Source organism: Gadus morhua, chromosome 12 (genome assembly GCF_902167405.1).
Source record: "Gadus morhua chromosome 12, gadMor3.0, whole genome shotgun sequence".
In the NCBI taxonomy this organism is placed as follows: Eukaryota; Metazoa; Chordata; class Actinopteri; order Gadiformes; family Gadidae; genus Gadus; species Gadus morhua.
In genome coordinates this window covers 4797003-4820054 of record NC_044059.1, presented here as the reverse complement: position 1 = coordinate 4820054, position 23052 = coordinate 4797003, and the positions used below count along the sequence as shown (strand labels likewise).

Sequence of the window (23052 nt, the reverse complement as noted above, 5' to 3'; positions counted from 1 at the left end):
CCCAGAGTAAGTCATCTCCTTTTTTAACGTTACAACAAATTCACAACTTGTTTGACACAAACAATGACAACTTGATTGCTGTTAAAGAATGTTGCCCATATAATTAGCACCAGTTTTTCAATACTGAGCGTCTGTAGCCTGTAGTTTTATAGCACACACACACACACACACACACACACACACACACACACACACACACACACACACACACACACACACACACACACACACACACACCATGCGTGCACGCACACACGCGGAAAATGAATAATGAATGAAAAATTGTCTGTATTCAAAACTTGAAGTTTTAGTGGACAAAAACTTCCTTAACACAAAAAAGGAAATTATGGATATACAGGGTGTTTTTAACATACTGGATCCAACAATGTTCCCAACACTGACACAGATAATTCAGATCATTGCACTCACAATTCCTGTAAACAGTTGTAGTTGTGAGCGATCTTTCAGTGTGTCGAGAAGGCTCCACACCTGGCTTAGGTCCACCATGGGGCAAGGAAGGCTTCACCAACTTTCTCTTTTGTCCATTGAAAAGGAGCAACTATGCAAAGTGAGTCAAAGCCACGTTATTGACCGCTTTGCCACCATGAAGGCGCGGCGATACAGCTTAATAGTGAAAAAATTATCATTTAAAAAGGCTCTATGCAGTAGTGTATGGCCTTATTTAGTTTAATTTAAGAGCTTTGATGGTTCTATAACATTTTCCAGGTTGATTGGTGGCAATGAGCCACCTCACCTTAAGTCAGAAATTCTATTAGTTTTAAACCTTGTTTCTTGCCTTTTTAGTACATGTCGTTCTGGCAAAATTATGCTGTTTCCACACAGCTTCTAAATAAATATAGATGTGTAGACTTCTCCTGATAAAGAGGTGAAGGTCATAAAGAGACTTTTTGTTTATTTGTCAGTTACCTTATTTGTAAATCTTTGAGATGCGTATGTGTTTAAATAAATATAATTGTACGGTACTCATGAATCCATCTTTGCGTCTTTACCTTTACCAGTGCTTTAATATAGCCTACAGTATGACAATGACAATGATTTTGAAGCTCGTACATAACCTTCTGTATCCATCTATTTCATATTGTGCACACGTAAAAAAAAAAATGTTGGCAGTTGGGGGCCTGTGCCCCAGTAAAACTCTAGGTCTAGCAACGCCCCTGCCCAGGCCCCCTCCAGGATCCTTGCGAGAGTGAAGAGCTGGTCCGTAGTTCCACGTCCGGGGCGAAAACCGCATTGTTCCTCTTCAATCTGAGGTTCGACGATCGGCCGAACCCTCCTTTCCAGCACCTTGGAGTAGACTTTACCAGGGAGGCTGAGAAGTGTGATACCCCGGTAATTGGCACACACTCTCTGGTCCCCCTTTTTGAACAGGGGAACCACCACCCCGGTTTGCCACTCCTTTGGCACTGTACCCGACTCCCACGCGATGTTGAATAGGCGTGTCAACCATGACAGCCCCTCAGCACCCAGAGCCTTTAGCATTTCTGGCTGGATCTCATCAATCCCTGGGGCTTTGCCACTGCGGAGATGTTTGACTACCTCAGTGACCTCCACCAGGGAAATTGACGACGAAACACCATCAACCTCGAGCTCTGCCTCCAACATAGAGGGCGTGTTATTCGGATTCAGGAGTTCCTCAAAGTGTTCCTTCCAACGTCCGACGACCTCCTCAGTTGAGGTCAACAGAGTCCCAACCTTACTGTACACAGCTTGGATGGTTCCCCGTTTCCCCCTCCTGAGGTGCCGGATAGTCTTCCAGAAACACTTTGGTGCCGACCGAAAGTCCTTCTCCATGGCCTCTCCGAACTTCTCCCACACCCGCTGCTTAGCCTCCGACACGGCAGCAGCTGCAGCCCTTCGGGCCTGTCGGTACCCTGCAACCGAGTCAGGAGTCCTCCAGGATATCATATCCCGGAAGGCCTCCTTCTTCAATCGGACGGCTTCCCTGACCACCGGTGTCCACCACGGTGTCCGAGGGTTACCACCCCTTGAGGAGCCTAAGACCCTGAGGCCACAGCTAGCCGCCGCAGCTTCAGCAATGGAGGCTTTGAACACCGCCCACTCCGGCTCAATGCCCCCAACCTCCACAGGAATGCCAGAAAAACTCCGCCGGAGGTGTGAGTTGAAGATACCTAGGACGGGGGCCTCCTCCAGACGTTCCCAGTTCACCCGCACTACTCGTTTGGGCTTACCAGGTCTATCCGGAAATTTCCCCCATTCCCTGATCCAACTCACAACCAGATGGTGGTCGGTTGACAGTTCCGCCCCTCTCTTTACCCGAGTGTCCAAAACATGCGGCCTCAGATCAGATGACACGATCACAAAATCGATCATTGATCTTCGGCCTAGGGTACTCTGGTACCAGGTACACTTATGAGCACCCTTATGTTCGAACATGGTGTTTGTTATGGATAATCCATGACTAGCACAGAAGTCCAATAACAAACGACCGCTCGGGTTTAGATCAGGGAGGCCGTTCCTCCCCACCACGCCTCTCCAGGTGTCTCCATCGTTACCCACGTGGGCGTTGAAGTCACCCAGCAGAACTACGGAGTCCCCTACTGGAGCCCCATACCGGACTCCATTCAGGGTCTCCAAGAAGGCCGAGTACTCTGAGCTGCTGTTTGGTGCATACGCACAAACAACAGTCAGAGTTTTCCCCCCTACAACCCTTAGGCGCAGGGAGGCGACCCTCTCGTCTACCGGGGTAAACTCCAACACCGCGGCGCTCAGCCGGGGATTTATGAGTATCCCCACACCCGCCCGGCGCCTCACGCCCTTGGCAACTCCGGAGAAGAATAGAGTCCAACCCTTATCCAGGAGAACGGTACCAGAGCTGAGACTGTGCGTGGAGGTAAGCCCCACCAGATCTATCTGATAGCGCTCCACCTCCCTCACAAGCTCCGGTTCCTTTCCCCACAGCGAGGTGACGTTCCACGTCCCCAGAGCCAGCTTCTGCCGCCCGGGTCTGGTCCGTCGAGACCCCTGACCTTCGCTGCCACCCATGTGGCTGCGCACCCGACCCCAACGGGTCTTCCCCAGTGGTGTAGTCTATTTTATTGTAGTGGGTATACTGTGATGATTCCCTCCCAGCCTCGTACAAACCCGTCCGGCCGGTACGTGTACGTGTGTGGCGCTTATGGGGTGTCGCACCACACTCACCAACGCAGGGGTCTACAACCCGCTGATTTAAGAGTATAACGATTATCAACAATCATGGAAAGAACCTGTTTTAATAACAGTGTGAACAAATAGAACACAAAAATTACAAGTTGTCCTTTGTATATCTATAGTAGCAATAGCACATGCTAAACAAGGACAAAATCTACTCAAAATAATTGAATGAACTGTTTACATCCATGGCTAACCAGTGCATGAGAAGGAGATGACAGGAGACTAATGTTTCACTCTTTCAATTGCTCTAATTTGAGCTCTTACTGTTGTTATCTAACATACCATACAGTAATTGAATTGTGTAAAAGTGTGAAATTACTGCACCTTAAAAATGACCATGAATTAGCTATACTCTCATTTGCATAGTGATTAACATGATTAATTTCAATTTCAATTGTGTATACCAACTATATGTTGGCTGACATTTACCTATAACCTTTTTTCCCTCCACTCTAACCAAGGATGCCTTTTTTTAAATTCCCTAGCCTGACACCCAGTCTGAAAGGCTGGCCAGGGGTTCTCATCTAAAAGTAACAAGGAGATATGAAGTGGGATTAAAACATTGTTTTCTGTTGACTACTTATTATGTGGTTTACACATTAATACGGGAGGACTGGACACACACACACACACGCACGCACACGCACGCACACACACACGCACACACACGCAAGAAGGAGGGGCTTGGCCCGCCAACTAACGTGCAGAGATGCAGGGGCAGCTTCGCGCTTCGTAACTGAGACAGGGCAGAGCGCGAGTGCGCAGCGGGAATTTTATGAATGGTGAATGTAGGAGATAACTTCCCCTGCTTAAAGTATTTTATTGCAGTTATACCCAACCGATATTTCCGAAAAATAAACACAGAAGTGAAAGATCTGTCACATTTTTAAGTGGGTATACGCAAATACTGGTGCGTTCCTAGTGGGTATACGGCGTATACCTGCGTATCACGTAGACTACACCACTGGTCTTCCCACAGGTGGTGGGCCCATGAGATGAAGAGAGGAGAGGTGCCACGTCGTTTGTTCGGGCTGTGCCCGACCGGGCTCCGTGGCAAACCCGGCCACCAGGCGCTCGCCATCGAGCCCTCCGTCTGGGCCTGGCTCCAGACGGGGGCCCCGGGCTTCCTCCGGGCCGGGTCACATCTCCTCTTATTCCGATATTCATTGAGGATTTTTGAACCATTCTTAGTCTAGCCCCTCACCTGAGACCACTCTGCCATGAGAGACCCTACCAGGAGCACAAGGCTCCAGACAACACAGCCCTCAGGTTCACAGGGACAATATTATAGATTACACAAATAGTACATTCTCTTCTGTAGATGTAAACGTAGTGCATACTATGTATGCATACTACTATACTACAATAATACTCAAATTATAACCTCCCTTCTTTCCTTTTATGAAACACTCAAATAAACAATGTACAGCCCTTATATACCTCTTATAGTGGATATTTTGGAGACTTTTTCCCTATATGAAACAGAACAGAATGGTTTCTCCTCATAAATAAAATAGTCATATAACAAAGTAATAAACCTTTATTTATCCAAGAATAAGGCGAGCAGACAGCAGGGACTGACGCAACATCACTCTCGACCTCAACTTTTAAACATGCCCTCATAATAACAGGATGGAGAGACAGGCAGACCGGAAAACTTGGTTGGTGCGATGGATTTGCTGAATTTCATAGTATTACAACCACAAGCCTCTAGATGGCGGTAGACACCGGCAATTATTCGGGGTTCACAAACTTTATCATGCCAAGACCGCAGAATGTGCAATGAAAACTTCCGTAACTTTTATATATCAAATCAAGAGACCAAAGGAGTTTTGCTTTAATTAGAATCATGAATATCAGCCAACCTCTATTTTTTCAAAAACTTGATTGAATTTAGAAATAGAGCCTAAACGCAAAACCTTTGTGGTGTAGCCTAGGCTTATTATTTTATTTGAACTTATACAGATCCCTCCTCCCCTTTTCCTCTCTCAAAGGCCTTTACATCTAGAGGTTATTTTTAGGCAGCACTTAATATAAATAGCGCTCCTGAGTCTGTTGATGTCCTTTCCCATTAAAGGACTAATTATAACCTTGACTAATGTTTAAGGATTGTGTGTGGAGCACCTTTACCCAATACTTTCTAAACAACTAACCATAGGCCTAGATAAAACAAGCAGGTAATAGGCCTGTTTGGTTTCTAGATCCGCCACCCGGGTCGTTTATCCAATTCAAGTGGACTGTGATTCACTGTGAAACATCCAACGCAATAAATCAAGGCTGAGAATAACTCTTCTCTGTTTTGGCAAGTCCATTCGAATTGTATAGCCCTTAATCACAGTTATAGTCTCAAATACAAATATTCATCCATGATTTAAACATCCATGCTGTTTACATATTGTTAATTTTTTCTGCTGTTTGGTCTTCTCAATCTGGCAAATTGACTTGTGTCGATGTGCATTGTCAATTATTAGGCCACATTATACAACAGCCCCCAATCCATTGCACCCAGAAGAACATGGAAAACTCACTTAATTACCAAGGATAAACCCTGAGAAGGACAGATAGAGATATTTCTGTAAACATGTGTGTGCCTGTATTGAATAACAACTCCATGTTTGATCAAGGTCTCCCATTTAGTAGACGTTATGTGAGCTTCTTGAATGGTGGTCTGACAATAGGCCCACATTACTCATAGGCTTGCCTGCGAGGAGCATTATATCATCAGGAAATTCTTTCAAAAAGCAACCCCGACATTTTGTATGTCCCCAAACTTGTGTTTTCGTTTTAAATGGTTCCCCTCTGGGACACTTATTATATAAAAATCGGTGGCTTCTTGGAGCCAAGATGCACGGTCATGCGTGTGTTGATGGCGGTCCGCAGGGGGTCAAGGGATTCTCAGAAGGCGCATCGCTTGTCAGCGTCGTGTTCGAGGCTACCTGCTGCGGCGGTTCCAATTTGTTACCGTGTAGTCTATGACGGAACAACATCGTAGACCTGACCACCCCTGGCCTAAGTCTCTCCCGTTTATAAAAGTGAAGCTTCCATTATTCTTAGTAAAGTAATCAATAGCCTGCAGGCGAAGTCACCTTGCGTAATATGCTTTCTCTCAAGTATTGCAAGGTAGACCCTCCTCATAAAGAAATGCTCTTATGCTTCTTCCAGAGCATTTCATCGGACCTTTTCTTCTAATGACCATGTATTTGATACATTTTGTATGCCTACGCTACGCAGTCTAGAATGTGATGCATTTAGGAATTCGCCACTTACACGATCGCACATGCGGTATTTTTTTACAATTATTTCATCTGACGCATATACCATTGTCCCCATTTAGCTAAAGGCATTGGCAGTGATGAGCTAATTCATCAGATAATTACTGCAATTACGCGCATTTTTCTCATGCTGTGGTGTTTATTTTATACTATGCCTAAAAGATAATGGAGGGAAAGTGGGGTGCTGAGTAATCCGCCTGGTGTGTGTGTGTGTGTGTGTGTGTGTGTGTGTGTGTGTGTGTGTGTGTGTGTGTGTGTGTGTGTGTGTGTGTGTGTGTGTTCGTTTTGACCAAAGATGTTAGGTCACGTGAACCTGTTCAAACATGGTTGGAGTAGTGCGGGAGTAACACAAGTGTGATAACTGTTACAGGTGAACTAAGGTCCTGAATGCACACAGATATGCTACAACAAAGTAAATGAACAATTACAGTGTGTCTTCCGGAAGGATTCTCAGGAGTAATGGGAAATGAAAAAACAGACCATTGCTTGGGGAGTAATTGTCTGCCGCCTGAGTGGAATCTTTTTTCTTATCCATCTTACTGAATAGATATTGGTACCTCCTTCTGTGGTGGGCTATCTCTATGCTGCACAGAGCACTCACACAGAGAACCTTTAATAAACGATGAGACCATCCATTTCTGAGATGGGGTAGAATTATGTGTACGTGTGCGTCATCAATGTACGTTTAAGTGTATAGTAATTGTGTAATGGGTGTGTTCACGTGTGTAGTGTGTACATTCGGTGTGCAAACTAGTGTATGTCTATTGTGCCTGTCTAGACGGCGTGTGTCTATCTAGTGTGTGCATGAGCAAACAGTGTTATTTGTTGTGTGTGAGTGAGAGAGCGTGGAACAAGGAGCGCTGACGTCAAACATGAAAAAGGAGAAACTGTTGCACCACTGTGACTGCGTATGTGTGGTGTACCCAGTGTGTGTACTTAACTAGTGTCTGTCTTGTGAAGTGCATGTGTGTACGCTTGAAGTCTGTGTGTGAGTGCAAGGTGCATTGACGTCAAATAAGAACTTCGGGAAAGACCGTGTTGAATGGTGAAGAAAGGAAATTGGGAGACAGAAACCATAACACAAAAAGGTTGCTCACAAAGTGGTTTTAATTTGAAACGTAACCAAAGGAAACCTCTTACTTGAAACTGACACAGTGATTATACACCTTAAAGCATTTATTATATCATCCCTCATTAAGTGCACTTTCAGTTACACAACCGAAAATAAGGTCTGTTTGAGAACGGAACCGCTAAAGCTCCAAGTCCATCACACACACACACACACACACACACACACACACACACACACACAGTGTGGCATGTGTATGCATGTATGTATGTATGCGTTCAAATCAAAGAGACAGGAATTGGCCTCGGATGTGCTTTGTCTGGCTCTGCACAAGCTTGTGCATAAAGAGTTAAAGGGTCCCTATTTTACAACTTGGTTAGCAAGATAGATGGAAGGAAAGATGGATGTGTGGATGGAAGCTACAAGCCAACCCAGGGAACCTGAAACGTCAACAATTTTTGAAATTGCTAAGGAAAATCACACCTGAGGGTAAAATAGGGTCTCTTTAATGGAAGAACAGAACACATGTCTATCACAAAAAATGAAAACTCACTCACTCACACGGTTGGTTTCAACCCAGCTGTTAAAGAGAAAGTTCTGGAGAGAGGTGACTCCACTACAGCAGATTGTGAGACAAAGCATTCAATGAAACAGCTTCTCACACAACTTTGAAAGCTAGCTAGCATGACCAGCACCTGCATTTTTTAGCTTTTAGCTTTAAAAATATATATTTTTTGTTCCTTACCTCTGCAATCTTTTTTTACATGACACATATGTCCATAAATTGGTTTATACAAAGAAAATAAAGAATTCTCTGGGAGACGGTCACATTTATATGCCAAGTTGTTAAGGACCATAGATTGGCACATATACCGGCCTTTCAGCTGTTACACCTGAAAAACCACGCTCTTATCTTGAAATGTGTCGTATGAACACAAAGACACTACACTAGCACATGGTCTGGCTCTAGCATATTGCTGAATGGGCCTATTGCAGGACAGGACGTTGATTATCCTCACAGGTAGGAGGATATACAACATGAAATTAAAGACAACAAGCAGAGATCACTCCGTCCACTTCCTGTGGGCAGAGGCGCAACTTCCACATTCCCAAAGTGAAAGTTTATTTTTGTCAAGTGCATTATTTTGCGCATTTGTGACAGACAGGAACACAACATATTAGTTAGATCAGCTGAGCTCAGTGCATAGAATGAATTAGAAACATGTCAGGACCATAATTTTCTGACCCTGAAGTCTTCCACCACCACCCATTTCCCACGTAAATGTTGCCGTCATGAAGACAACAAAAAATATATATCATTCAAACATTCAATATTACTAAATTATCAACGAGGACATAACTACACATACTGTTGTACATACTACATAATATAATATTATATATAAAAGGCAAGAGAGAGATGGAAGATTGTGGATGACATTTTGAGCACATTGGACGAGAGACTGAGCAAGAAAGACAATTATGTAGCTGCTGGGAACCTGACTTCAAGATGAGTCAAATACAATTCCCGCCACCATAAACCCATTCCAAAAGCATCTTATCATCTACTCTATACTAACAGGAAACAATTTACCAGCCCTGGCACATGTAGCCCTGCACACACGCATGCATGCACACACACACACACGAAAAGTCACTCATTAAAGCCAAACTTCTCTCTTTACACTGGGCCAGACCCACGATGTGTGTGTCAGATACACCTGGTCCCTCCATAGACAGGGACACGGAACAGCCTTTCAACAGAGGGCCACACATCTAACCAGCAGTCTTCACTTCAAACAGAATAACTAATAAATAAGATTAATAAATATCCTTTTTAGATCATCTTTATAAAGTTCTATGAGGGACTTAACTTACACAGGGACTGGTGTTTGGAGGAACAGGGAAAGCTCAGGGCTGAATGTCTGCTAAACATAAATATCTGATTTAGTCGGAACTAATCTAATCCAACTGAATGTTATCAAATGTACACCACCACACACACACACACACACACACACACACACACACACACACACACACACACACACACACACACACACACACACACACACACACACACACACACACACACACACACACACACACACACACGTTGTTGCCCTTGAGTGAAAGGCTCAGCAGTGCGGCTAACCAGAGTTACGGAACAGCTTCCGACAGTGTTGCTATTGACAACCGCAGTGCCAAAGCCCTGTCGGGAGTCCAGGAAACACCTGGATCTCTGCAGTTGGACCGACCGACTGTACAGCCCTCCTGCTACACGTGATCAACCGGAACAGAGATTTTCTACACAACTGTCCTTGCGTTTAAATGGCAGCGTCACCTCCCCCCTCCCTCCTACTCCTCAGGTGAGGGCACTTCCTGTGTGGGAGGAGGAGGAGGAGGAGGAGGAGGAGAAGGAGGAGGAGGAGGAGGAGGAGGAGGAGGAGGAGAGCGGGTGAGGCAGGGGGAGAATGTGCGCGTTTGTCATATTGCTAATTAATGACATCATCTAGCCTTCTTCATTACAATGATGCATATTCAATGTAATGTGAATTTTATTATTTTGATGTCCCAGTTCTCCACAGTTCCTTTTATGTTCTTCCTTCCTGTTCTAAAGTGCAGTCCAGATGCAGGTCACTGAACTTACATTTATCCCTCCCCCGGATGTCGAGGAAAGGAAGAGATGAGGAGAGAAGGGAAGAGAGAGAGAGACGGAAACAGAGACAGAGAGAGGGAGAAAGACAGAGACAGAGATATGGCACAGGTCTTAAGAGAGTAGAACAAAAGAGGGTAAGTAGGTCCAACCGTTGAAAGGAACCCTCGCTGGTACTGTTCACTCTCTGGACTGGTAAAACAGGATGTAGCCCGACTCAGAGTTCTTGGAGATGTCAGACGTGAGGCCGTAGAACTCCTCGATGGCCTGGGCATCGATTTTCTGTCCCACGGCAGAAGAGAGAGAGTGAGAGAGATAGGTGGGGAGAGAAAGAGAGAGGTGGGGAGAGAGAGAGAGACGTTGGGAGAGATGGAGAGAGAGAGGTTGAGAAACAGACAGAGAAAGATGGGTAGATAATAGAGAGAATATAAGACAGAGACATGATAGTGTTTAGTGGAGGTAGATAGTATAAGATAGATGGTGAGAGAGGTAAAGAGGGAGAGAGAAGCCACTGTTAATGATGAGAGCTGTGGGCACCGTCTACGTCTGTGATGGAGGCGTGGGTGAACGGTGGGTGAGAATAAAACGTGACGCACCTCCACAATGTCGTCGTCAAACAGCAGCCAAAAGCCGTGGCTCTTCACGATGGTGATGTAGTGGCCTCGGTTAGGGCCGCTGGGGACAGATGTGTGTCAGACAACCGGATCCATCGATACACACCCACAGAACGCTACCTGACTGCTGGGAAACCTAGCCACACGATGACTTAGTGCCGCGAAGCAAACACACCCGCACACACGCCAAGTCATAGTTACCACACACACACACACACACACACACACACACACACACACACACACACACACACACACACACACACACACACACACACACACACACACACACACACACACACACACACACACACACACACACACGCTTTCTTGCGACAAAATAGTAAAACAAGTTACGGCATTGCTACTATGCACACAACAACAGACAAAGTTTGCCTTAAAACAACACCAATACACAACAACAAATTACACACCAACACACTGCCCTAAAACCACGATCGATCAACAAGCCTCCAAAAAGACATACTCAAGCTAAGTAACAGCTGAAAACAACCCTTTATGGTAACCCACTGCTACTCAGCAATAACACACATCACTGTTTAAATAAACATTTCCACACACACACAGACACACTCACTGCAAAACACCCACACGCTAAACCATTCGCAGCCTTAACCTCGGTGGTAAACAAAATTTATGAATCGTTTAATGGACAAAAGAAATAGCACAATGCCATCAGCTGTTTTTGTTAGCAATAGCCAGCTGTTATAATAGATATGGGTAAATAGGAGTTAAAAAAAGACCAGGACTAATTTAGCCCCTCTGAAGTGGACCATTAAGGAAGGGAGGGTAACTGAGGATACAATCTCAAATCTTTTCCTGTTCTTCAGAAGGGCCACGCACGCACACACGCACGCACGCAAACGCGCACACACACACACACACACACACACACACACACACACACACACACACACACACACACACACACACACACACACACACACACACACACACACACACACACACACACACACACACACACACACACACACGAAGTCCGCTACAAGTTGGGTTTCAACTCATCCCCCGAGTTACCAAGCCAGCCTGTTCCGAACAATGCAATGGCTACTTGAAACACTTTTAAGTACAATGCCATGACATCCCCTCTGGGATCAATAGCAAGATATTTTTTCCACCACTATTCTAGTACAACTTGGATGTCAGAACTTTGTACGATCCTGGTCCTATATTCACAGAATAATATAAGCCGATGCTGACAAAGCCTAAAAAGGCTAGGGCTGGGCGATATGACCAAAATATCATAGACCCGTGTAATAAATCCCGATAACAAAACGATATATATCACGATATAGCACATTTTCTGTAAATTCAATGAATAAATACCGTATTTTCCGCACTATAAGGGGCACCAGAGTTTAAGCCGCAGCAGCTAAATTGAATGATGTGTACATATATAAACCGCACTGGACTATAAACCGCAGGTGTTTTAATGTTTAATTACCATTAGGGCTGGCCCGAATGCAATTTTCAGGCTTTGAATACTCGTTGGTTTTTCCGAGCGAATATTCGAATACTCGTTCCAGAAAAAAACACCATCAAAAACAACATTAATAATCCTTATATACTCCCTGGAACCGATTTTGACAGTATCTGCATATTTTGTTGAAGATTTAATAGCTTTTGAACGTTAATTAGTAGGCCTAAGTAGGTTGAAGTTCCTTCGTTTTTCCCCGTGAAAGCGAACAGCTGTTGTTGCGTTCCAAAAATGGGAAAAAAGGCGCGTCTTATAGTCCGAAAATTACGGTAGTTTATATAAAATGACCACATGGAAAGGCCTATTTCTTAGCCCCTCTTTTAGGCACGAGCTCACTTTGTCTTGGCTGGTCGTGGGAGTCCTTCTCCTATTCAGAATTGTCACGTTCACTCTCCTCCATATTTGTTTGTGTTCCCTTCATGTGCCGTGTGGAAGAATGTAAAGCGTCGTCCAAATGACGTAAAATATTACCGTAAAGAGTGTGATTTGCGACCAGACGATATAAACGATAGAGGATAATATGAAACGATAGACATTTTTATATCATCACACGATATATATCGTCATATCGCCCACTAAACAAAATAATATCGAAGAACAATTCAAACCCAAAACCAAAACCAACGATTAGTGACATGATTGCTCAGACAAGCAAGCGGAGCCTGAACAGGAGCGATGCTTTACCTGCCGCAGTGCACCACAACAGCCACCAGGTCGTACATGCGGTCCAGGTTAACGGCGTCTCCGGACGTGTTGAAGAGGCGCAGCTCCAGCGGGAAAACGACGCGGTAGGACAGCTTGGTGTAGCGGTGCAGCTGCTCCATGTACTTAAACCTCTTCAGGTGCAGCGCCAGGATCATGGGCAGCCGCTTCACACGCATCCTGGGGACAGCGCGCAGAGCGTGATGGATGAGGAGGGCACTAATTGCTACTCTACACGTCGTGTGAAACAGCGAATGGCAGGGAGTGCTGCAGACTCCGAGGATGCGAACATGATAACCTGATTCCATGCTGCGATTTATGGTTAGCTACTAGCATTCTAGAATTTTAGCTACACGTCAGTCTTAGCGCCCTAGTGCTCACTCCTTGCCGGGAATCTAGCATCCTATTTCCCAGGTCACTGTTTTCTACATCACAATTAGAAGAATGTCGAAAAAACTCTTAATGTAAGCCTCATTTATTTGATAGAAGTTCATTGTTAGCAAAACAAGGTTGCTGACCAAAATTATCTTTTTCTGGTAATTCTTTTCATGACATGTTTGTAACTGACCGTTTCTGGGCTTCCTGTTTGCTGCAGCATGTCTCACAGTAGTACTTGTACTCACTGCACAGGGTCTCCGTGTTACTGAAGTCCCTGCAGGAGAGAACCACAGGAGGCTTGGTCAGTCACGCCAATCAAATCACGCCAATCAAATCACAATGACATCCACTGAGAAAAGTGGGGGTCTACCTCAGAACGGTGGGCGTTTAACTGAGACAGGTGAGGTGTTTAAATGACACAGATGAGGGGTCTACCTCAGAAAGGTGAGGCGTTAACCTGAGACAGGTGAGATGTTTAATTGACACAGATGAAGTGTCTACCTGAGACAGGTGAAGTGTCTACCTGAGACAGGTGAGGGTCTAGCTGAGACTGGTGAAGAGTCTACCTGAGACAGGTTAGGTTCTAGCTGAGACAGGTGAGGGTCTACCTGAGACTGGTGAGGTGTCTACCTGAGAGAAGTGAGGTGTCTACCCCAAACAGGTGAGTAAATTACCTGAGACAGTGGGTTATTGACGTATTCTGCTCCACATCCACAGAAAGATCCAAAAAGTCCTCATCTTTGCTGCTAACCTGTAGACAGAGAGATATGAGATCAGTAAGACAGGTCTTTCTTGGACCACATGAGGACTGATTTAGGAGAGGGGAGGTGAGGAGAGAGGGACGATGAAGGAGAAGCAGCAAGAGGGATCTAAAGGAACAGGAGGATAAGGATGACAAGAATGAGAAGGAAAGCGTCTGAGATGCAAGGAAAGAAAATTAGAAGAAAGAGGAGATTAGAAGAAGGGCGATGAACGGAAAGAGGATGAAATATGAGGGGACGATGAAATGAAAGAACAGGAAAGAGGAGAAGAGAGGAGACCGACACTCACAGTCTCACAGTTCAGGCAGCGTGTCTCATTGGTCAACGTTCCTTGGAAGATGTCGTGCACCCATGTCGGCTCCGTCTTGTTCTCAGGCTCGGTCTCCGTGGCGACGGGTGTTCCGTTGTTTTTCAGGCGTCCGTTTTGTTTCTCCTGCTTCTTCTCGTCCTGCAGGATGTCAGCCACCGTGTTCAGCAGGTAGTTGAGGAACTCGTGTGCGTCCTGTTGCATGTAGTTATCAAACAGGTCTGCAGGGGGAGACAGAGCAAATTTAATCGAACAGGAGGAATGGCGCAGAGGAAAGCGAATGCCGAACATTATTTTATAGATATAGTCCTTGATTAATTCTTTGAAAGGCGTATGTTTTCGACAGCGTCACATTAACAATAGAAAGGACAGCTTGACGCTGAGAATACACTAGACGGTTTTTCAAAAGTAGAAAACATGAGCCACCACCCACCTAACAATAGATTAAGATACATTTAACTGTTTTGCCGTTCAGTGTGTGGATACAGTGTTTTCCACACCAGAAAACTCGAAAAAAACGTACACATTGCAATGTGTATTGGAGGTGGCGCCAAGGCTTTTGCTAGGATTACTTTACTTAATTGGCTATCGTCATTCCCACATGACAAGCACCCACATGACAATCACTTGCCTGTGTCCTTGGCTGTCGTCCTTCTCGGATTGTAAATACTGACGTTTATTAACCGTTTAATATTTGCGACTTCAAATCGGTTACCGTATCGGTAAAAAACACTGTTAACATACCCCCACACCAAAGGATAATGGGGCAATAGCAAAACCATCGACAAATCTGGGTTTTCCTGACCAAAATGGGAATGGGGAAATCAGGCGCAAAAGCAGGTTGATTATTCTGTAGTGTTTTTAAAAAAGAGATTTGAGAAGGAGAGTTTGTGTGATAGTGTTGGAGAGATAGACATGAAAGAGAACAAAGAAGAGAATAATAAGGATGGAGAGACACATGGGGAAGAGACAAAAAAAGAGAGGTGAGAGCCAGAGCGAGAGTGCGAGACTAGAGTCGATACAGACATGGCATTGTTCATTCACATAAACTCACTTTGGAAGAATCTGCTAAACTCAAGGTTGCCTTAGCTACCACCACCCCCCCCCCCCCCCCCCCCCACGCACGCACGCACACGCACACACACACACACACACACACACCACCCAGCCCCCACCACACCTTTCACATCACATTCACACCGACGGCGTCACATTTACTATAGAAAGTACCGCTTTAAAACAGGATGGAAGGAATCCAATTAAAATCTAGTTGAACTGCATGAACCAACACCATGTCAGTGTGCCAAATGCCGGATGGGCTTCACAGCCTTCTGAAAACCGGCCGGAAATGTAGGGCATGGCTCGCATAATTCAGAAGAGCCCAACAAACCCTTTAGTATATCGAGTAGGTACACAAGTTCCGGTGTAACTCACATATCTGCCGCATTCATCAATTAACTTGAAAAGCTTCTTATTGTTATTATGAAATTAACAGGATTGTTATGTGCTTAGCTAAAGCTTTTCTTGAACTTTGAAAGCGTCGATATACCTCTATGGTTTACAATACACCTGTATAGCATTACTCTCACTATACAAGAACTCCCACACACAAACCCAAGCCGGCTGTTTGAAAGGCGGCAAGACCGGCGAGTCGTCCCATTCTCCAAAGTAGCAACACAAACTTGAGAAATAGCCACATCACTTTGTTAAATGGAGAGTGCTTTTTAAAATCCTAGAAAATGGATGTCCCGAAATGACGTTCCATTATTTGATTCAGTTTCATTGAAGATTGGTGAAATCAAGGATTTACATTTACATTTAAAAGTAATGTTCCAACTAGGGCTGGGCGATATATCGAATATATGCGATGTATCGCGAGATGTTCTCCAGGGGATGTATAAAATGCCCCTGTCGCGAACATCGAATACAAATTGGCACGTAATCTGTTTCTTTTTGCCGCCGCCGGCATACTCATTGTGCGTTCACACCAAACGCGACGGGGCGACAAAATCCCATATAAGGTGAACGTAGACGCGTATCGGGCGAATTCTTTGCGAGGGAAAACCGGCAACAAGTTTTGATTTGTCGCGCCACACTTTCGCTGTGCACAGGCGAGCGCGTTCACGAGGATTTGTGGCGCGACAAAGTTGAAATGTATTTAAATTTCTCGTGATGACAGCCAATCAGCATTCAACAGCGTGGTCACTGAGTGACATGTGTAACGTAAACAGCCAATCAGCGTTCAACCGTCAAACTCAGTGCAGTGCAGTCCGGGGTGAACTGCAGCATGGAGGAGAAAGTGATTGTTGCCGTTTGCGACTCCCGGAGCTCTCTAAATAATAGTATATAATATAATATAATTGTATAATATCACGCCCAAAAGCTCTGTGCGCCTCCGACGTCTCTCCCTCTTCCACAAAAGGTAAAGACATGCAATGGCACAAACACACTCACTCCCCCCGTTGCGAGTCCGCGAGATTCTCATGGACGCGCGTGTCTACGTGTGTGACGTAGTCTGGACGGCGCGCTGCTGTAGGTGTGTGTACCTCCGACCGGTGAGTGAGAACAACGAGAGAGAGAAAAAAGGATGGAAACGGAGGATTTGGTTTTGAAAAAGAATAGCATTGGATCCGTCGTCTGGCAGTGTATATATAATAATTATTATGCAAACAGTTAATAAATAATTAACGGTTTGAATAAATGCTGTGTTGGTAAATCTAACTTGCTGTGATTTTCCTTTTCTTATGTGCAAGTTCTAAATTGTTCCAATACAAAGCACTAATGAGTTTAAACAATGTGTTGTTTCATGTAATCTGCAGACTTATATTTCAGGAATACTAGAATTATTACTGACGTAACATTATGCCAGACATGGTTGAATCGAGCATTTATGATGTGCTCTAGAGGAGATTCAAAATGTATCGAGATATATATCGTGTATCGAGATATAGTAAAAAAATATCGAGATATTCATTTTGGCCCATATCGCCCAGCCCTAGTTCCAACACTGGTCACGAGTCACGACCCACCATTTAAAAAAACAAAACTGGCCCAAATCATACACACACCAGCCAACAGCAGCTATAAAGGAGGTCAAACAAGGAGTGATGTGCTCCTCACCGTTCTCCTTGCGGAGGCGTGAGATGAACTTCTTGGGGGGTATGACCCCGACCTTCTTCTTCTGGGTGGCGATGCTGTGGAAAAGGTCGGCCAGGCAGGTGAGCAGGTTCTCCCTTTTCTTCTGCTGGGCCTTGTACGCCAGGACGTTCTCCCGGAACGGCCGGCACGAATACAAGGCCTGCAGCACAGAGTTGCAGTAGCATGTGTTCCCAAACTGAAAGAGTGGGACAGAACAAGGAGGAGTGAGCGTTTACGGCAGAGTGGGACAGAACAAGGAGAAGGAGTGAGCGTTAGTGACACCTGTTTGATCTATTCATATAATTATTAATTTATAACTTTTTTGTTAAAGCTGCAATCAGCAATATTGCTGCCCCACTTTGTCTCGATGTAATAGTGCTTTAATTTAGTCTCATGGTTCTCCAGCATATTTTATAGTTATAGATCATTGTTATATATCTAAATGCTTTAGAAGCATGAGACCCAGTCAAAATACAATCTAATCAAAACTCTCGCCAATATTGCTAAATGCAGCCTTAACGTTAATCTGTATATTGTATTGTCATTTGTTGTGTTGCACAGTTGAGGAGGCATGGAAGGAACTCAATGATTTAATTTCCAAGAATGACTTCTATTCGTTGTTCTCTCATGTGCATATGATCAGTACAGTTTAAACTTGTTAGCTATTATGGAGGAAGAACTAAAATGGTAACCAATTGGGTTAGCCTGAGAGTTACATTGACCAATCCGAAGTAGTGTTCGTTGACTGGGAACTGCTCAGGGCCGATGTCTTTCTCCAGAGCAGAGGCATTGGTGCCCTGAGAGGAAACAGGAAACAGAGGACCAAGGATAAAACAGCTGTTCCTAATAACAAAACTGCCTTTAAAATAGCATACATCTAACTGTTAACTGTCAAATAAACTCATGTCTAAACCAAAATACAGTAAACTTGACCATCCTTAGATTATAAAACCTACACATAACCAATGTGTTAATCCTTAGTTGTATCGACTGGAGGGCTAAATTTATTGTTTAGCCAATTTGCTAAATCACTTAATTAGATGCAAGATCTTTTGTGAATGCAGCCAATTGTACATTCAACTCAAAACCAAAAAAACGGTTCTAAGAAGCATCACAAACTAGAATCTAGGTCAGCCATGCTCAAATCAAATTCTGACCAATTTCAGCAATTGACTAAAGACATGATTGTCCGTGAGACTGAAGAGAAACATCTCGCGTAGCAACGGTGGGCTCGTCTTTTATGGTCTGTCAGTTAATTAAATCACAAAAGAATATTCACAAAAAATGCCAAACCAACTTAAATGGACTATTGGCTAATGGCACTTTGGTCTTTGCTTGTCTTTGATGCTTCACAAGGGACAAATGTGTCGGGGCAAAGTGTAACATATTGTAATCAGTTATGTAAGCATGTGCAATATCTATTTTAATAACAATGTTACCAGATGTATGATATAATAGTTTAACTTGAAATAACAATTATATCTTTCGCTTTAGGGATTTGATTCATTTAAAGCTCTGTAATAGGCCAGAAATCCCATTAATTAGTGGAATTTAATCTACCGACTGTCCACACATGTTTTGGTTTCCCTGTTTACAGGATTATGGTCTGCGTGTTACAAGTCATTTTGAAGGATAACTTTGGGATATTAAATTGGACATCATTTTCCGCGAGTACAAGCGCTTGTGCCATTGCAACCCTCTCATGATTGGGGCATCGTGCCCTGTCAATGTACCACCTCTAAAAGTGCTTGTGTTTGCCACTGACATGCTTAGATTGTTATCAGTGTCTGACAACAGGGACATTTCCTGCAAAACCTCAACTCTACAGAGCTCAATATTTAAGAGTGAGAGTTCTTCTTGAACGAGACTTGAACGAGGGTCACATTGCAGCCGGGAATGGACTGCAATGGCTGAAGCTCTACCTGTCAATACACAACCGATTTCAACTATTGTTGTCTGCATTTGACTTTTAGACCCAAAATGATGGAAAATCGTGTCCAGGTAGACAGATCAGAAGTTATCCTTTAACAGATACCTTTATCCAATATCCAGAGTTACAATGAATTCATAGACAAGTCAGGAAGGAGCAGGAAGGATAGAGACGGATATGTAGGTAGAAAACATTGTGATTCAAACCTAGTACTTTTCCTCCACCAGGCCACCAGACTTACTCGTCACTGAAAGACCTTCTCATGACGTGTGGTTCAACAACAACAAGAGCCTGCCATGTGTTGTAACCATGGTTACAACAAAGACGTTGCAATTTTTTTATCAAACAGAGTTTGATAATTAGGACTACCAATGACATTTGTATTGCCGTATAATGCGTCTCGTCTAGCAGGCAGCCTCATCTGGAAAATGACTGGTATTGTCCACTTAAAATGCCAACACATTCCATCCCTGGTCCTGCTCAGTTTAACAGAGATACTGTCTGGGTCAGAGCGGCACCAGGGGTCACGTAATCACAACCAATCTGTCAAAAGCAGCGATTTGTATCCTCCGCAGACATCCAGTGTAAATCATACTATGGAATAGCATAACGTTTCCGATGCAGGAGTGACCCTGCAACACTCATGCCTCGAACACAAGGGGTCCCACTGCTCTGAACATAGATAGAAAATCCAAAAGTATACCCTGTTCATTTTGCATTCTTCCGGGACAGGCCGGGTGCAGAGAGCCAAGTCAACCGTGTCACCACATCATCATCACTAGTATCGAAGAGGAGGAAAGATGCAGGCAATCAATAGTAAAAACGGCTATCAGCCAGATACTTACCATATTACAAATGGAGGCGATATTTCTGACAGTCATTTAGTTTATAGTGTCACCCACACAGTCATCTTTATAAAAGAAACATTATGACAGTGCAGGCGGTGCAGAGAGATGGAAGTTAATTCGCAGCCGCGACCGGAGGCCAAGACCACAACCAAGCATTCAGCGAGACGCAGCACAGCGTGTTGCAGAAAAGCCTACAATTAAAAAAGAAACTAGAGTCTAACAACGACTCGTCTTAATTTTAGCGGGCGTTCATCGTATTTTGCAACTGGCAAAACATTAGTGCATCAATGGGTCAGGGACGCACGAAGTTGCAGCAGGTTGATACAGCAGAGGGTTGCACTAGGCTACGCTTGGAGGTAAAGTATACCGCCCACTAAATCCAGAGAGAACGGAGCTGATTGGTCGACACCCTCAACTGTGCGATTGACGGAGGGTAAAAGCCATACAGACCACTCGGATGATAACGACCGGAGTTTCTGGGATATGTAGTTTGACATTGGAGGGCCATGGTTAAAGGGACAGTACGCTGAGCTGCGCTCATCACTGGATGTTGCTTTGTAGGATTATACATCTTATCTGTTTATCTTATCCAAATATTTTGACTCATTTTTCTACGTAATTAATTAATTGGCATGATTATGAACATTCCCAAATAAATATTCTTTTGTGTTTTTAAAGGGGACATATTATGAAAACAACACTTTTCCTGGGATTTGGGGTGTTGTTTTGGGTTTCTGGTGCTCCCACGCGCATACAAACTTTGAAAACGTCTGTACATCACTTTATGAGTGAAATATGCATTTCTGAAAGTACCCCTCCTACCACAAACAAGCAAGTCAATTTCGGCGCCCCCTCCTACGTAGGAAGGGGCGGGGGCACAGTTGAATATTACCTCCCACTTCCCTACTCCCCTCCAATCAGAGCATAGCTAAGATTTTGTGGACCAGTGGACGAGCAGCTCCGGCGGGGGGACCTCGTGGCAGCTCAGCTCCGGGAGTACAATCCCTTTTTCTGCCGGACTGCCGCCGAGCTCCCCTCGCCGGAGCCGCCGGATTGCCGCCGAATCTTCGGCGGCAATCCCGAGGAGGGGACATGGAGGAGAAAGGGATGTAGGGCCTACTCCTGGAGCTGAGCTGCCGGACTGCCGCAGAGCTACCCTCGCCGGACTTTTCAGTTCCCGGAGGACACCCGCCCGAGCAGCCAGAAAGCTTTGGCGGCAGTTCAGCTCCCGGAGTACACCGCCGGAGCTGCCGGACTGCCAGACTGCCGGACTGCCGCCGAAGCTTCGGCCACAGCCGGACGGCTTCGACGGCGCCCGAGGCTTCGGCGGCAGTCCGGCAGTCCGGCAGCTCCGGCGCGGGGAGCTAGGTGGCAGTCCGGCAGCTCAGCTCCCGGAGTACAATCCCTTTCTCCTCCATGTCGCAGTTCATTGACTTCAGAGAGTCAAGGCCAAAGTTCCTTTGCCCCAATTCTTCTCCCCCAATTCTTCTCAACCATGCATGAAATATCGCCCACTACGAGTCTTTACTTGTTGTGGAAGTACCAGAGACGTCAGACGCAGTCTTTATGATTCATAATATCAATCGAGACGCACATTGTCTTTGGCCGTGATATTAGATATAATATTATTTAAATACCCATATATAATATATTATAATATATATTATAGAGCTCTAGGAGTCCGCAAACAGCAACAATCCCTTCTCCTCCATGCTGTGGTTCAGTCTGACTGACAGCTCATTGGTCAATAAGCAGCAGCTAATTTGCATTAAAGCTACAGACACCAGAAACAGCGCATTCTGAAGGGACTGAAACAGAGGGGAATAGATTTTTTTTTTCTAAAAGCTATTTCTAGCAAACAGCTTCATAAACACGTTTTCTGGAACTCAAATACTATGTTTACTTGTTGGGAAAACACCATAGAATGTCTCCTTTAAATTTAAAAATTTGGAATTTATAATCAATAATAAAATAAGCATGCTAGCCTGATTGGAAACTAACTAAATTACTAATACATCTATAATCAATGAAAAATATATCAATCAATTGGGGCTGGGGTTTCAGAGGTTAATATTTAGCTCAGATAGCACACAATGATCAAAGAAAGTTGCAAAGTTGGCTAAACAGTGTGGTTGAGCAGCCTATTCATCAGCAATGTGTCCCAAACAGTGCCTTCAAAGACACAGGTAGCCACAAGCTGTGATTATGGTCAACAGTGAAGAATATTAAAAAGGTGACCACTTCCTACATGCCACAGAGACTTAGAGGAGGTATAGAAGTGTGCATGGTGGCCCATTTTTATCGATCTTTACTTTCCAAACACATATATTAGGAAAAGTACAACTTGTTAAACTTTTCTAAATAATAAAAAAATCACAAAAATGAGGCTATTTATAAGTAAATAACCTATTTATAATTTTTTTTTGTCTAAATTTGTTGGTAACACGATCCACTGTTATTTGGCTTGAAGCTTGTCTCCTTTCGTCGGTAGTATTCAACTGTAAACAGAAGAGCTTATGTTGTTTAAGAAGTGGAGCACCAATATCAAGCCACTTAAAATAACTTAAGTAATTTATCTCAATATTAAGTGCACTACTTGCGTGATGATTGGGACCCCTGTAGTCTTCACAATGACCAGGAGCCTCAGGGGCCCCTGACTTTATCAG

At 44.4% G+C, this 23052-nt stretch overlaps 1 protein-coding gene across 2 annotated transcripts; it reads right to left on the bottom strand.

Moving 5' to 3' along the window:
• Positions 1-8017: 8017 nt before the first annotated feature.
• usp46 (ubiquitin specific peptidase 46) lies at positions 8018-20744 on the bottom strand. 2 transcript variants are annotated; one of them, XM_030373206.1, is made up of 10 exons: positions 20384-20744; positions 18325-18405; positions 17591-17804; positions 14453-14691; positions 14077-14153; positions 13593-13676; positions 13007-13204; positions 10786-10864; positions 10342-10471; positions 8018-9915 (listed from the first exon to the last, which is right to left on the bottom strand). In XM_030373206.1, exons 1-9 carry the CDS (start codon positions 20417-20419, stop codon positions 10370-10372), a joined length of 1110 nt encoding a protein of 369 aa, XP_030229066.1. In that variant the 5' UTR covers positions 20420-20744; the 3' UTR covers positions 8018-9915; positions 10342-10369. The 2 variants fall into 2 exon arrangements, with proteins under 2 accessions (XP_030229066.1, XP_030229065.1); XM_030373205.1 differs by lacking the exon at positions 8018-9915 and having other exon boundaries at positions 10079-10471.
• Positions 20745-23052: the final 2308 nt, after the last annotated feature.